We start from the raw sequence: 13,279 nt of genomic DNA, 5'->3' as shown, positions 1-13,279 counted from the left end.
TATTTTTTGCATTTTATGAATTTTGGGGTGAATTTCTTGCTTGTTTTCTTGCATATGTTGCTTGATTTCTTGCTTGAAATTATTTGTTATTTAAGTACTTGATTCTTTGTGTCGGTAGACTTAGAATAAGTACCTGTCTAGCTAGTTCTCATGTGTCATGTTGGACTAGCAATCGACTTCTGTCCCAAAGTGAATGTGGAGTTCCGGCAAGTTAACATTTGAGGTCTCGTGGCTGGACAAATTGGCATCTAGAGAGAGACGAGACTAATCTATTGCATGTCGATGCATGTGTGTGGTGATCCGGTTGGTAGCCTTTGTGGTTTCAACGCGGTGTGGATTGGGGAGATGGGACATAAGGTTATTGGGGCCCTAGGTTGCGTGTGTGAGATGAAGTTTAGTGTGTACCATGGGTGGTAGCATCACTAGTACTTTCATTCCCTTGAGTTTTGAGAGTTGTGTTGAGATAGCCTATGGTGGCTATGAGTCTGGAAGTGTCATGTTGGGTCATTTCTAGTTCTTGCATGTTTTGTGCTGTGTGATTGCTTGAACAAATTTTCTTGTTTTCTTTTACATGCATTTCTTCAAAACGGATCCAACTGTTTACTTTTGTATTCTCGTTTTTGAACGCAAACATTATACATAAGTAAATCGAGATATTTTCTATTTAATCGGACAAGTGGAAAAGTACATGGTCTAGTCCGGGCCAGCACAACGCCGCGCATGCGCCAAAGGTTGCAAAGGCGGAGGTGTAAGCGTAGCGGGTAGGTTACGGCTAGCGGACTGGTCGGGGAACCTAATTCGTTGGTGGAACCTCGACTGGACTGCAGGCTGTCGACCTCATCGTGACGTCCTTCTGGGCCAGTCCGCGGTTTGTCCGACCGAGTGACGGACGCGGTTCGGGGGCGTTACAACGGTGGTATCAGAGCAGGTTGCAAAACTCGTGTCCACTTGGGCTTTTCAAATATTTTATCGAGTAAATGTGTCGCAAAAACCAGCATTTAGTTTCCGGTTGTTGCCTGTTTAGTTTGAGAGAACCTTAGACTTAACTAGCAACTTGCATTGTGTGTTTTTTACATTGAGTTGTTTGCTTCTAGTGGAGTAGTTGCTTGCTAATCATGGACTGCATGCATATTGGTGTAGAATGCATATATGTTGCATAAACTAACCAAACATTTGAGTTGTGATCTTTTTTGGCATGATTGATTGAGGATTCACCTAACACCGCAAGAGCGCGATCCGACAAGTAGGGAGTAAGTACGACATTGATTGAGGAGGACCCTCGAATCAATTGGAAAAGTAGAGAAAATGATGACGCATTTTAAGTCAAGTCCAAGGGGTGGACGTTAATGCTAGAAAATTATGTGGCAAAAGCAGAGAGTGCAAGAAAATAATGTGGCAAAGGCAGAGAGTGCAAGGAATTAATGTAACGAAGAAGAGGGTGCAAGAAGATAATCAACACCTTGCTAAGGGGCCAAACTATGGGAAATCTCACTAAATCGAATCAAGGTCAGAATGGACTCAGCGGAAGGAGTCATACCAAAAATGGTGAATGACAGCCTGATTTTTGAATAAAAGCATAAAAAGAAGAAAAAGAAGTCGAAAAAGGCAAACCCAAAACATGGTGATGGAAGGCCATACGTTAAGGAGAGTATTACGACTAGAATGTGAGACAAGTCGAGTACGGTTGTGATGAGTTAGGACACATAACCGAGAGAAGTAGGGATCAAGAAGGTCCAAGATAATGCTCGAGATGAAGAAGCTTTGATGACACAAGTTAATAGAGCTAGTGATGTATGAGTAAAAAAATTGCAGCGATGAATGGAGGCACTGAAATCAAGATTTGCAACGCTGATCAAGAGAACACCAGTAGCAGGCATAAGTGACGAGAGTCGAAGTCATCACGGAGGGTGATTAAGACATTGGAATTCGAGGACAAATTCTTTTAAGAGAGATAGAATGTAATGACCCGTAACCAGAAATATGGACCAGACGGAGAAACGTGTCCAAAAGACAAGAAAACGGAGACAAGAAAATCTCGAGAAAGGAGTAAGAGACTTGCGGAAGAACTTATCGAGTCGATAGGTGACCCGAGACCAGGAAAGGGATGGGAATCGTTAGAGTATCCAATAAAAATTGGACAAGGGATGGTTAAGGTTGATGGAAAAGGACCAAAAGAAGAAAAAGTGGTTGTGTAAAAATGGGAGAAAAAGACGTCACGGACGGGAGGTCCGGGGACGGACGAGAGAAGTGGATGTCACGGACGAGAGAAGTCAAGACTCGGACAAGAGGACTGAGAACTGGCGATGAAAGTCGAAGTCTCGGATGAGAGGATCGAAGAAAAATAACTTCGGACGTAAAAATATGAAATTGCGGACAAGCGCGGGGGCTTGGGACGCAAGAGAGACGCATGAAGGATGGAGAAAGTGGAAAGGTCTCTCAAGGGCTGATAAACGCCACGTGTTGCCATCGCATGCTCTCTCGTCAGAGAGTGAGATACACGCGCGAGTGAGTGAGACTGGAAGCGTTCTGCATGCAGAATTTCTGCCACTTGTCAAACGCAAATTGCCACTTGCCTAGACAGAGAACTCGACCAAGGACTTATAAATAGCCTCTTTGGTCTCTTATTTTCGACAAAGCCTCTCTCAAATACAAAACTCTTGCAAAATTTTCTCTTAACAAAATTCTTGAAGAAAATCAAAAGGCTTCCAAGGGAGGAAGAGGAAAAAGCTCGACGGAGCTAGAGGAGGAAGAGGAGGCGAAGCGCTGTCGGATTGCGGTGTGGTGGTGGAGCTCAATGGTGTACAAATGCTTTTATGAGCCATATTATATCATATACAAAACATACATATATGATCCATCCACCAAAATCTAGAGAAAATACATAAAAGACAAATTTTTTTTTGAATAACATAACATAGACATTACAGAACTGGTTCTTTACTAGATCTAAATATTTCCTTAGATGTTGGTGTTAGAGTTTTCATAGGTTGAATCTTAAATTTGAGTGAAAATGTCCCTAAAATTTCTGATTAACATCGCTCTCGTTGATGAAGACACTTATTGGTTATCTGTGTTTCATCAAAGGTTTGTGGATTTGTTGTGATCTAGTTGCATTGCTAGGTTGCTTATGGACCAAGAAACCAAGACTAACCAACCGTGTTATTTTTTCTACATTACGGAGATGGGTTTTTGAAATATTGGCCTAACGAAGACGTTTCATAAACACAAAGAGTGTGGTGTGGAGTAACGTCGTGTTTACGTAGTTTTCTGAGAATTACTTAGATTATCAATCTCCATCAACTAGCAACACTATCACCATCGATCAATCTGTCTTTATCTCACTATCCTCGCCAAACACGTTTAGGCAGGCCTCAAAATTTGATAAAACGCTGTTTTTCTTTCTAATCACTGATTCTCAACGCTACATGCTGTAGTTTGATTATTATTTTAGAAATAACAACATTTCCAAAAATATTATTGATCAAATAGCATGTGTGAATTTATAACGTAAATTACGGATTAGAATGTTAAATACATTTTCTAAATTTATAACGTCGTCAGTTAATGGGTGTGATTGGTAACCAAAAACAAAGCGGTACAAGTGTACAGCTTTGATTTTTTACCAATCACAAAAGCTTTACTAAACACTTTATTAAAAACTTTACTCTCAGCTTTTTTGTACCGCTTTCATGTACAGCTCTTTCTTATAGCTTTGCACTATTCCATAAAAGCTTACAGCTCCAACTTACAGCTTTGGATACGTTACCAATCAGACCCAATGTATAATGGCGACCATCTTTGATTATAACGTCTTCAGATATTTAAATATTTCTAAATTTCTAAATATTTAAAATACCCAAACAAGTATAATTAATGTATTCTAGGTACTACCTGCGGAAAACCGCGGACTGAACTTTTTTTTTGATGAAAATTTGTAATAATTTATTTTGTTATTATGTTATTTATAATGATTTGTGATAAAAATTCGGTTTGCTTATATTATAACTTTTTATTTTAAAAATGTTTATTGAAAACCTGTGAATAAAACATTTGCATGTGCCATGTAGTGAATAAAATTGTTTAAACCTTTGTCAATTAAAGGCAATTCTTGCTATAGTTGTGAAGTAAGTAAAAAAAATATAACTAACATGTAAAAAAGAGCAATTAAATATAGCTAGCGAATGTTCTGAAAAACCTCTTTGAAAACAACATTTATTGTTTTTTTCGGTAGTTTTCCTTTCTTATCTATAAAAATATTTTAATCTATGGTGAAATTTTTTTTGATAAAGTTTATAATTGTAGATTTTATTCGATTAGATTTTTAAAATCTTATCTGTTAATTTTTTTTCTATACAAATTAGTTTTGATTCTAATAGATTTTATTTTCTTTTCTACAATCTATTTTATTTAATGTGTCCTTGATTTTCGTTTTTAATTAATTATATTTATTTAATTAAATAATTAATTTAAAATAAGTTTTTCTAATAGCAATTGAATGTAATTTTTTAAATATTTTAATGTTAGTTTCATATTTGTACTTCTCAATTAATATAGTAGGATATATTAATATCACTTTTTTTTTTCTTTCTCACACAGCCTCTCGTCTTTTGTAATAATAAAGTAAAAAATTTATCTTTTACTTTCTTTCCTTTAAGTAAAATAATTTTTAATATATATATATATATATATATAGATAATATTATTTTTTCTTTTTTGGCTCTAACTACTTAATAAAAATATTTAATCTAGAACAATTTATCATGAGGAATATTACACTACTCTAAACTATTTTGGTCCATGAGGAAATAAACTAATTTAACAAGAAGTGATCTCCAGTTGGAAGAGATTGATGAGAAAGTTTTGGAACTTCTAAGGTTACACAAAAAAAAAAAAAAAAATGAAATAGTATCTTTGAGTTTGTTTATCAATTAGATCAAGTTTCTTTGCTTTCTAATTAATTTTGAGAGGGATTAAAAAAAAAAATACTACACATTCTGGGTGTGACGTTTGTCTTGAGTCTCACCCGGTACTGATGGCTTGGCTTTAGACGCAAACGCTCCGAGAATAGCAACCAGCGTTGTAACGCACAAAACGCCAGACCCTGCGAACACTCCGTCTTTTACAAGGTAACACTCACGGTTTAGCCACCCTTTGCCGTATCTCTGCTCTATGTTCATGCTTGCACCAACGCTTATCAACGTAACCGCAAACGCAGAATTAACCCTGCAATTAATTCGTGTGTTATACAATTACGTAACTGCAAAATTTAATCAAGATTATGACACGTACGGCTACGAAAACTAGATCACTAAAACTGCTAGATATTTCAACATATTTGTTTCTTGTTGGTATAAACTATGATGTAATAAGCATCGTCTTACCAAGAAAACAACAGAAGAATTATACAAAGCGGTGTAGTTCCGGTTTTGTCCGCTTTCAAGAAACCTCTACATACCACAACGTTTCCGACGATCTGAGCAACGGAAACACAGACCAAAGCAGCGATTCCTAACCCGAAAGCATGATTTTCGGGTAAATAACACGATTCTCCGTCCCATTTCAGATCTTTCCCCTTAAAAAAAACGTCAAACTTTTAGCAAAAATTTAACCCCAAATCATGTCCTTAGAACACAAAAAGGATGACTTGAGCGACAAGTCATTTGACAATTCATTTACCTTAGCCTTCTGAAACTCAGCCGAAAGGCACAATAAGAACGCAGCGAGACCAAAGAGAAAGATGAACATGAAAAAGAGAGAAAAATTGGGTCTCCCATTCCGGGTATCTTGTTCTTGAACCTCCATTGATTTGTCCTTACATCACAAAAAGGGAAGAAGAGATTACTTGGTACTTACTCCACTATTACAGAGAATAGATAGTTGGTTTGCTGACGTATATATGTTTGTAAAGAGTGGATTTGTTCTTTGTTGTTATGGTTGGGTTGTTGGGTTCTTTGCTTTGCTTTTGTGTTAATTAATCAACTTTTTTTATTTTTGGTGAATCTTAAGAGGGTGAAGAGTAGAAGAAGCTTTTGTGGGACTCAACCGGTTGGATTCTTTTCTCCTCTGAATTTTTTTTCCTCTGTATTTAACTATTTATGATTATCAACAAATCATTTAACATCATATTAATCTGGGAGAGAACGTATGAAATTGTTGCATAATGGGTGCTTTTGATTATTCTTATTAAAATAATGATTAATTATATATTTTCACCGTATGATGTCGTATTCTCAAAATAATAAATGCATTTTTTACTGTTGTTAATACTTATACACTACGTAACGAATTTTCTTTTGTCTAATAATTAAGAAAAATTAATTGTAGTAATAGAAAAATTTTGAGTGGAGAATAGAAACATAAGAATGAACAAATATTAAAGATAACAACAATAGGGATTCAAGTTTAAAAATCAAGAATCTCTATAAACTAAAAAATACATAGAGATGTTAAAATACTGTAAATTTGTGAGGGAAAAAAAGTGTGAGGTACATTCTTTTTTTTTTTTTTTCCTACTAGATTCTCGTATAGTGCACATACATGACCTTGACCTATATGGTTGGAAAAAAGTGAGATTGTTTTTTTTTTTTTTTGACAAACAAGCACTTCTTATTAAAATAAATTACGTTTTCGTACAGTAGAGGGGGTAAGCATCAGCTTTGATGTTCTGGTTACGCGGAATGTAAGAGAAAGAGACGAAATCAAAGTAAAGCGATAGAGAGAGGATATAATGAAGAATCTCGTGAAGCTCCTTATGTTGGAATTTGTGATTGAGAGCTTGGACTAGTAGAGACGAGTCTGAAGCGAAAGATACAGCCTTGAAATCCGATTTGAGTGCCACCCTTACTACTGCAAGAGTTGCCAAAGTTCATGGGTGAGACAACGTTCGACAAGGAAGATGAACCGGCAGATCTAGGCTGCTCGTGGTTATCCTTGAAGTTCCAGTCCAAACCTACTCTGCCATTGTCTTTCCACGCAGCATCCGTGGAGCAGGTCAGTGAGATCATGGGTTGTCGGGGGTATACGTTTGATTCTATTACGAACTTCTACAGTAAAAACGTATCCAACTTCTCGTAATACCAGTTTTTTTTTTTTCCGTTACTAATTAATTAAAAAACTTTGATATAGAGAGAGAAGATTAGTTGTTCAACAAAGACACGATAATTATATGAAACCAAGATATTTGAAACCACGTTATTATTTCTCGAGATGTTTAACAGTTCGTCATCAAGTGGAACAAATTCATCATGAGTGATATGATTAAGTTGTTTTTTAATCGTCTTTAGGAATGCACTTTCGAGCGGTGGTGAGCTTCACGGGTTTGGTCTTGAGGACAGGGTTTCGCTCGAAGAAGTTGGTCGGTCGGAGCTCAAAGCCACCAGATAAAGTAGGCATCGTCGGGTAATCTTCCTGGCTAGGAACATGGTGGAAACCGATGGTGTACCACATCACAATATCTTTATTCTCTATTTTCCTATTCCTGTCATATTCATTCAAATACATAATTTTAGTCTCTCCGATCAAGAAAACTTATACTCCCTCCGTTTCATAATATAGGATGTTTTAGAGGTTTTTTTGTTTCATAATATAAGATGTTTTCAACTCTTTTAAGTAACTTTTAGATTACTTTCATACTCCCTCTGTCTCAAATAGATTAATGTTTTAGAGAATTTTATTTGTCCCTCAAAAATTGATTTTCTACAATTTTGAATTAGTTAAAGTTAATATTTTGTAAACTCCAAGAAGTAATCATTGAAAACATTTTTAAATTTTTGAATTGTTATTGGTCTAAAATTAAATAATATTTTTTTAGTTAAAGAAAATAATATAGTTAAAATCAGTAATCATTGTTTTCTTAAAATATGTAAAAACTCCTAAAAATCAAACTATGAGGGACATAAAGAATATTTTCTTATTATTTATTTTATGCAGTTTTCTTTATGATTGGTTGAACTTTTTTAAAGTGGTTATTTCTTAATCTGTGTGTTTTCATCCAAAACATATTATATTTTGAAACGGAGAGAGTATAAATTTTCTCTGACAAAAAAAAAAAACATTTTCTCTTAAATACAAAACATTACAAAAACCTGACATAGATATAATCTTTGTCATAAAATTAATTATATTTTAGCCAAAAATATATCATAATTATAATATTGTCCAATACTCCAAAGTCATTTCGGCACCAAAACATAATTTACTAAGGTATTTTTTACTATAGTTTTATTAGTTTATATACTTTATCAATTGTTGTAAACACGAAACTTCAATATATTTTTTATCAGCTTATGTTTTAGGTAACTTTAGAATATATTTGTTGACTTAAAAGGTTGATTAAATAAATTTTCAAATTAAATTTGATATAGGAAGATGTCAATTACCTTTCAGACCACACGGCTAACGTATCGTCACCTTGGCTCCTGTCAGCGTACAAACCACCTGCCCAAACCTCCGACCTATTATATGGCGTGATCCACACGTTATAGTTGGTGAATGCAGCCCGAATCTGTGGGTAATCATCTTGAGCCAAAAGAGGGCCTGCAGCGGATCCATGAAGTAAACGGTATCCAACCTCATTGCCATGCTTCGTTTTCCGGTTAGGGTTAACCACCACCAGCTCTTCCGCTTTCAACCCTAGTTTCACCCGAGCCTCTGCCTCGGTCTTGGCCGTCTTTGGCCTCGATGTCCAATAGCTTCTCCTTGGTGTGTTAACAGATTCTGGAGCCCTCTTGGTCACAAGCTCGTTACGGACAAAGGAATTTTCCGAACCATCAATGTCAAGATCAAGACGGAATGTCACGAAATGGTCGTGGTTAACACCGACGGTGTTGTCGGCAACAATTGTCCCGTGTATGTCCTCTCCTTCTTTGATTTCTGAGTTGTGAATATATTCTACCGGCTTGATTTCTAGAACACCGGTTAAGCCAACCTGTTGGTATATATACAAATTAGAATTAGGGTTGAACATTTTGATTGAACCGACTTACTGAAACAGAACTTAGCTCTGTATCAATCGCTATTTTATATTCGTCACATCTAGAAAGAAACAGAACCCAATCGAGTATATTGTACCAATATTTAGTTGACATGTACATAAAACAAAACAATATTATCAAATTATAAATCCATATTATATTTTTTCTATGCAAACAAGACTGAATCAAACCAACTGAAAATCATCATACCGTATGAACCCACAAAAAGAAAACATGAATCATGAAAATCAAACCTAATGATTCAATTACGATTTGATTTGATGTCATTGTTCCTTTTTCTAAATCTGCTTTTTTTGGTATCGTTGTTCAATCATGATTCACGTGATTCATGTTGGCGTTCATTTCAAATTAATAAAGGAAACGTACTATATATACATAAAGTTAAGAAGAGACTGTTTTACCCCCATTTTGATGGAACCACTAGGCTTGAACTCATAATCAACTATGTAGTCATAGTTTCCCACGGTGGTCACAATCCGGGCGACAAGACTTACGTCCGGTCTAACCTCCGTAATCTGCATCATATTATAAACAGATTTAATCATATCAATATATCATATAAATATAATTTTGATAACATTAACACAATAAAGTTTTCTTACTTCTAAATTTGGGATTTCAGCTTCCGTGTGTCGCCACATGATATCTCCAGCATATTTTTCGAAAATGCATATAGCATTTGGAATTTTTGCGGGGGTTCCATCTTGACCAGCAAAAATCCCGTCAATAAAGACTGCGCCCGCTGGACAATCAGTATATGGCTCAAGAGACACGGCACATTGACCACAGCCGAAATCGCCACAATCAAGATAAGTAATAAAATACCAATCATCACTTGGGTCCATGTAAGGTATGAACATCTCCGACAAATGACCTTTGTATAGGACTTGCCGATATTTGTTTACGTCCATGTCGAAAATGGAAGCTAGGGAGATAACGATACCAGCTCGAACGTCAAAGGATAAGTGAAATTCCCAATTTGCCCATCTAGCCATCATCATATTCATATGTATGAAATTAGTAAGCGGGATATATATACAGGTATCATCAATTTGCATGCATGTTCATCCTCATATGCATATGCATATGTATGAAACTAGTAAGTGGGATACAAAAGGTATCATCAATATGCATGCAATCTTTCTTTCACAATGTTTACATGAACGCCTAATTTGAACAAAGGATTTCAAAGATAAGACTCCGATAAATCTATTTCACATACACATCATAGACTGAAACAATGTCTCCACCTTTAATTAGTTTTAGTAAAAAAAAAAGGAATGAGAAGAAAGTATTAAGAAATTCATTGGGGAATTAATGAATGAAAAAGAAAACAAGAATATGATGCCAAATGATATCATCAACAAGTCATACCCCGTTGGTCCGGAACCACACATGAAAGGAAATAATGGAATTCTTAGAAATATCCAAATAAAAAAGAGTTTGACAATCTTCTTGTGCATGGGTCCTCCGCACAGACTTTCAAGTATAAATATTTGTTCTTTACAATGAATGTCCATGTTTAAAATGGTGACAGTGGAGATAGTGAAAGCTAGCAAAAGTTTTCATTTTTTTTAATTTAAATTTTGTACTCTAATGGTTATCATGAAGGGTGGATGGAAAAAGCTAGCATACACAAAGATAAAACTAATCGATAATTCTTTATCAAAAAAAAAGAAAAGAAATACTAGTCGATAACTTAAACTAACATTGACAATTAACTGGACTGATAATTTATTGGGGAAGCAATATTGATGAATTTCCTTTTATTAAAAACCTAATTAAGAATATCATATTAGAGTTAAGAAAAATATCCAAATCTAAGCAAGGACAAAAAATTTAGATACGATTTGAATCCGATCGTTTTTATTGAATTAACCGAAAAAATGACATATCTAAATATTCAAAACTAATTCACAAGATTCACACAGATCCTGGTTTTACAGCCAGAAAGATGTATAGTAATGTATTTTATGATCTAGCCATCTAGGTATCTATATCAAGCTTGTCTCTGGTTTTGAATATATTTCTTCAAATCAATATGTATAAAGAATATCAAATACAATGTGCCCTGTTATCGTTAAAGAAAACAAAAATGAGAGAATTGTAGCCAAAAGGTAAGATAAAAAAAATAAAAAGACCGACACACTTCAAAATTTTAATTAGCAAAAATTTGATCTTTGAAAAAAAAGGAGAAAGACCATAATTTTCAATCATTTTACCTCACCGACAAACTTTAAAAATTTAAATTTCCACATATAACAATTTTTGTCTGCAAAATCTGACCTATCAGTAGTATGGAGCCAAAAAAATGAGAGAGAGATAGACTCAAAGACCCATAGCCATGAATTATTAATCGTGTTTTATTTGAGAATAAGCTGTTATTACCTCACGATGTGTCCATCGACTTTGAACCCTGGACCATCCGGCTGCAAAAGGACGGCGTTTCGAAGCGTTGGACCAAACGGAGGGTTAAGCTTCGAGATACGGTACTCAGTTTCGTTAGCCTTTGGCATAGTAACTGTTAACCTATCTTTAAACTCCGTTACTTTCATCTTGTCAAGATTAACGATTATTGTCATTCCTTCAATAGGTTTTAGATACATATTAACGGTGCCGTCAAGATAAAAGGGCATCAGTCTAATAACTCTCTCCGTCTCGGCCTTAGTCTCACCGTACCATCCAATCGTTGACGTGGTGAACACGATCTCCGAAACGTTCAAGCCTCGTCTCGCAACCGAGTCAAGAAACGGCTTGAACTTGACAACGACTTCGGAGGATGCTTCTTGCTCGTCGTTTGAGAGCGTAGGGTAACCATTTCCTACGTGGATCTTGTCAGAGACGATGGCTTGAGAGGAAAAGTCGACGACTATCTCTCGCGTCTTGCCGTTGTCTCGAGCGATGACGAACGCTTGTCGTGGCGGTGGTTTGATGGTGTGGTTCCGTGATGAGTACCAAGACAAGACTAGAGACTTGTCGGGTTCGTTGAGACCAACGTGTTGGAAAGTGAACTTGTGGTTAGGACCAACGGGGTACGACTTGTTGATGATGGTCCGGACGAGTTTGAGTTCCGTCTCGGTTAAGGGATCAAATGGGTGACGCGGTGGAGTAAAGGCTGAGGATGAGATTACGAGAACGATAGAGAAAAAAATGAGAATGGTGAAGTAAAGTGGAGCCATATTGTTCTTTGACTTGATGTGTTGTTTGATTTGATGGACTTGGTTAATATTTCAACTTTATAGGCAAAAATACTTTCGTGATGATATTAAATTAATATTACATTAGATTAGCACATGCGTATATGTGGGTTTATAATTAAAGAATTTATAACTACGTAAAAGAAAGCAAAAACAAGAGAGTAAAAAAAACGTTGACAAAAAAAAAAAAAAAAAGTAGAAAACAAAATTAGACTTGTGGAAAATAATAATCTAGACTTAATTATTCCGACTGTCTTATTTATTAATTAATTTCCAGTTACAATACTTAGGTTCTTTCTATATTTCCAAATATTTATAGTTTTTAATTCCAAATTACATTGATTATATTTAAACCTACAAATTTATACTGAACTAGATTAGGACCCGTCCGATGTGCAAGTTTAGAGTTTAAAAAAAAAAAAATTTAACAAAGAATATAAAGTAAGTATTTTTAGTAAGTAAAAACTATCTATAAAAGTAAATAGATACACCGAGGTGTCCAATGTAAATATCTGATGTAAAAGGTGCGACTCTGCGGTTGAGACTATTAATCACATTTTTTTTGGAATGCCATCACTCGTGCGAAGTTTAGGATTTATCTCTAACTCCAATCTCATCAGAGGGTTTTCCATATGAGTCTATGTACTCAAATTTGAATTTTTTTTCTGGAGGGATGTCTCTCAACTGGGTGATCCTGATCAACTTCTTCAATTACCATGATTTTTATAGGCAATCTGGAAGGCCATAAATAATTTATTTTTTAAGGTTTAGAGATCAAGACGAATGATATAATTGCTCAGGCTTTGGGTGATAAGTTAGTCTGGGAAGAGGCGCTATCTTTTACGGCGGTCATGTCGGCTCCATCTCCGTCCTCGGATGTCCAGGTTTCTTCACCTTGTTGTCAAATTGATGGTTCTTGGAAAGCAACCAATGAGCATTCATGATTGGGCTGGTGATGTTACGTTGGTGAGGATCGAACCTTGTTGTTGAGGGCCAAGTGTCTAAGACGGAGCCCCTCTGCCATGCATTCAGAGTTAGAAACATTGTTGTGGGCCATGGAGTGAATACATGCTGGGTTACTCAATATGG

The 13,279-nt window shown here is 35.6% G+C and overlaps 2 protein-coding genes across 2 annotated transcripts; both read right to left on the bottom strand.

The window, feature by feature from the left end:
- Positions 4,826-5,927, bottom strand: LOC104757534. Its single transcript, XM_010480284.2, has 3 exons — positions 5,677-5,927; positions 5,382-5,572; positions 4,826-5,223 (listed from the first exon to the last, which is right to left on the bottom strand). The coding sequence occupies exons 1-3, from the start codon at positions 5,800-5,802 to the stop codon at positions 4,986-4,988; spliced, it is 555 nt and encodes a 184-aa protein (XP_010478586.1). The 5' UTR covers positions 5,803-5,927; the 3' UTR covers positions 4,826-4,985.
- On the bottom strand, positions 7,100-12,241 carry LOC104757532 (primary amine oxidase). The gene is made up of 5 exons (XM_010480282.2): positions 11,382-12,241; positions 9,596-9,980; positions 9,395-9,508; positions 8,379-8,926; positions 7,100-7,477 (listed from the first exon to the last, which is right to left on the bottom strand). Exons 1-5 carry the CDS (start codon positions 12,170-12,172, stop codon positions 7,270-7,272), a joined length of 2,046 nt encoding a protein of 681 aa, XP_010478584.1. The 5' UTR covers positions 12,173-12,241; the 3' UTR covers positions 7,100-7,269.

Source organism: Camelina sativa, chromosome 17, assembly GCF_000633955.1.
Source record: "Camelina sativa cultivar DH55 chromosome 17, Cs, whole genome shotgun sequence".
NCBI lineage: Eukaryota > Viridiplantae > Streptophyta > Magnoliopsida > Brassicales > Brassicaceae > Camelina > Camelina sativa.
The sequence above is the reverse complement of the archived record's forward strand: the minus strand, read 5'-3'. Positions and strand labels throughout refer to the sequence as shown.

Bases quoted from the DNA above. Each gene is read 5' to 3' on its own strand.
- LOC104757534 (XM_010480284.2), bottom strand. From the start codon at position 5,802: ATGGAGGTTCAAGAACAAGATACCCGGAATGGGAGACCCAATTTTTCT. The intron at 5,573-5,676 runs GTAAATGAATTG...GTTTTTTTTAAG, and splicing joins CTGAGTTTCAGAAGGCTAAG to GGGAAAGATCTGAAATGGGA. The intron at 5,224-5,381 runs GTAAGACGATGC...AATTAATTGCAG, and splicing joins ATTCTTCTGTTGTTTTCTTG to GGTTAATTCTGCGTTTGCGG.
- LOC104757532 (XM_010480282.2), bottom strand. From the start codon at position 12,172: ATGGCTCCACTTTACTTCACCATTCTCATTTTTTTCTCTATCGTTCTC. The intron at 9,509-9,595 runs GTAAGAAAACTT...AATATGATGCAG, and splicing joins CTGAAATCCCAAATTTAGAA to ATTACGGAGGTTAGACCGGA. The intron at 7,478-8,378 runs GTAATTGACATC...TGAATATGACAG, and splicing joins TTAGCCGTGTGGTCTGAAAG to GAATAGGAAAATAGAGAATA.